The sequence below is a fragment of the Blastocystis sp. subtype 4 genome, assembly GCF_000743755.1.
Source record: "Blastocystis sp. subtype 4 strain WR1 chromosome Unknown seqid_0447, whole genome shotgun sequence".
NCBI classification, from domain to species: Eukaryota; class Bigyra; order Opalinata; family Blastocystidae; genus Blastocystis; species Blastocystis sp. subtype 4.
This window is the reverse complement of record NW_014569100.1, coordinates 5452-6825: the sequence shown is the minus strand read 5'-3', so window position 1 is coordinate 6825 and position 1374 is coordinate 5452. Positions and strand designations below refer to the sequence as shown.

The 1374-nt window shown below is 46.5% G+C and overlaps 1 protein-coding gene across 1 annotated transcript; it reads right to left on the bottom strand.

Moving 5' to 3' along the window:
* Window positions 1–202: 202 nt before the first annotated feature.
* JH06_5698 (40S ribosomal protein S2) lies at window positions 203–1050 on the bottom strand (the record flags this gene model as incomplete). Its single annotated transcript, XM_014669661.1, has 2 exons — window positions 203–1008; window positions 1032–1050. The coding sequence occupies 2 exons, from the start codon at window positions 1048–1050 to the stop codon at window positions 203–205; spliced, it is 825 nt and encodes a 274-aa protein (XP_014525147.1).
* Between the last annotated feature and the right edge of the window lie 324 nt (window positions 1051–1374).

Sequence of the window (1374 nt, the reverse complement as noted above, 5' to 3'; positions counted from 1 at the left end):
TTCCTGTTCAACTATTGCTCTGCTTCCAAGAAGCCCGTGAAGAATACCAAGTCTGTGGAGAAGTCTGACTTCTTGCCGAAGGATAAGAAGAAGAACTAATGGGTTATTGTGATATTTATATGTTTGTAAGAAACAGAATGCATTAAGGTCGGCACACACGCACCGTAGTGTCGCCCACACTTTCCTTAACACGACAGAAAGCTTAATAAGCCTTAGCTCCCTTGCTCAGGAAGTCAGTATACTTCTGATAAGGAATCATCTCATCACACTCATTGTGCCAGAAATCAGGAGTGAAGTAAGAATAGGTCTTACGAAGAGCAGCAATGGTAGCCTTGATCGAGTTACCCAGAGTACGAGTGTGACCACGAGAGCTGGTGTACACATCATCAATTCCAGCCAGAGTCAGCAGCTTCTTCATCACAGGAGAAGCGACAATTCCAGTTCCACGAGGAGCAGGAATCAGACGCACACGGACAGATCCGCACTTTCCAGTCACCTTCACAGGCACAGTGTGGACAGAACCCACGTTGTCACCCCAGTAACCACGACGCACAGGAATGATCGACATCTTAGCAACCAGAATAGCTCCCTTGATAGCTCCAGCAACTTCCTTAGCACACTTAGAACCCAGACCCACATGACCATTACAATCACCAACAGCCACGAAAGCCTTGAAACGGGTTCTCTGACCGGCAGTAGTCTGCTTCTGCACAGGGAACACTTGCATAACCTCCTCCTTCAGATCGGGAAGCAGCTTGTCCACAATCTCAGGTTCCTTGATGGGAAGAGAGAACAGATAGATCTCCTCAATCGAGGTGATCTTTCCGGCCTTCACCAGACGACCAATCTTGGTCACAGGCACCCATTCCTTAGCCTCATCACCTCCACGGCGGGGACGGCGCTGATCGCGACCACGACCACGAGGACGACGAGTTTCCTGAGCAGGAGCCTCAGCAGGGGTCTGAGCAGGAACTTCAGCAGGAGCTTCAGTAGGAACTTCAACAGGCACTATAAAATCAAAAGAGGAAGACACAAACCACCTTCAGACATTTCTAGTTCTTTAGGGCGAATGAATTGGAAAGAAAGGTAACTAAAGTTTTGGGGTTATAATAACAAAGGAAGTAGTTTCGGTGCTGAAATTGTTTCATATTCCAATCATTTATGGGTAGTCGATTGATTATTGTATTGTTTATCTTGCTGACTTGCTCCGTAGGAAGAGTTGAATGCATTTCATCATCTAGCTAGCAGCAACTATAATTCCGTCGTTTCCCATTCCTCGGGTCCCAATAAATCATCAGGAAAGGGTACAATCGAAACAGGATAGTACGATTTGTGTATACCCGCAAATGAAACAAGTCAATGTGATGAATGGGA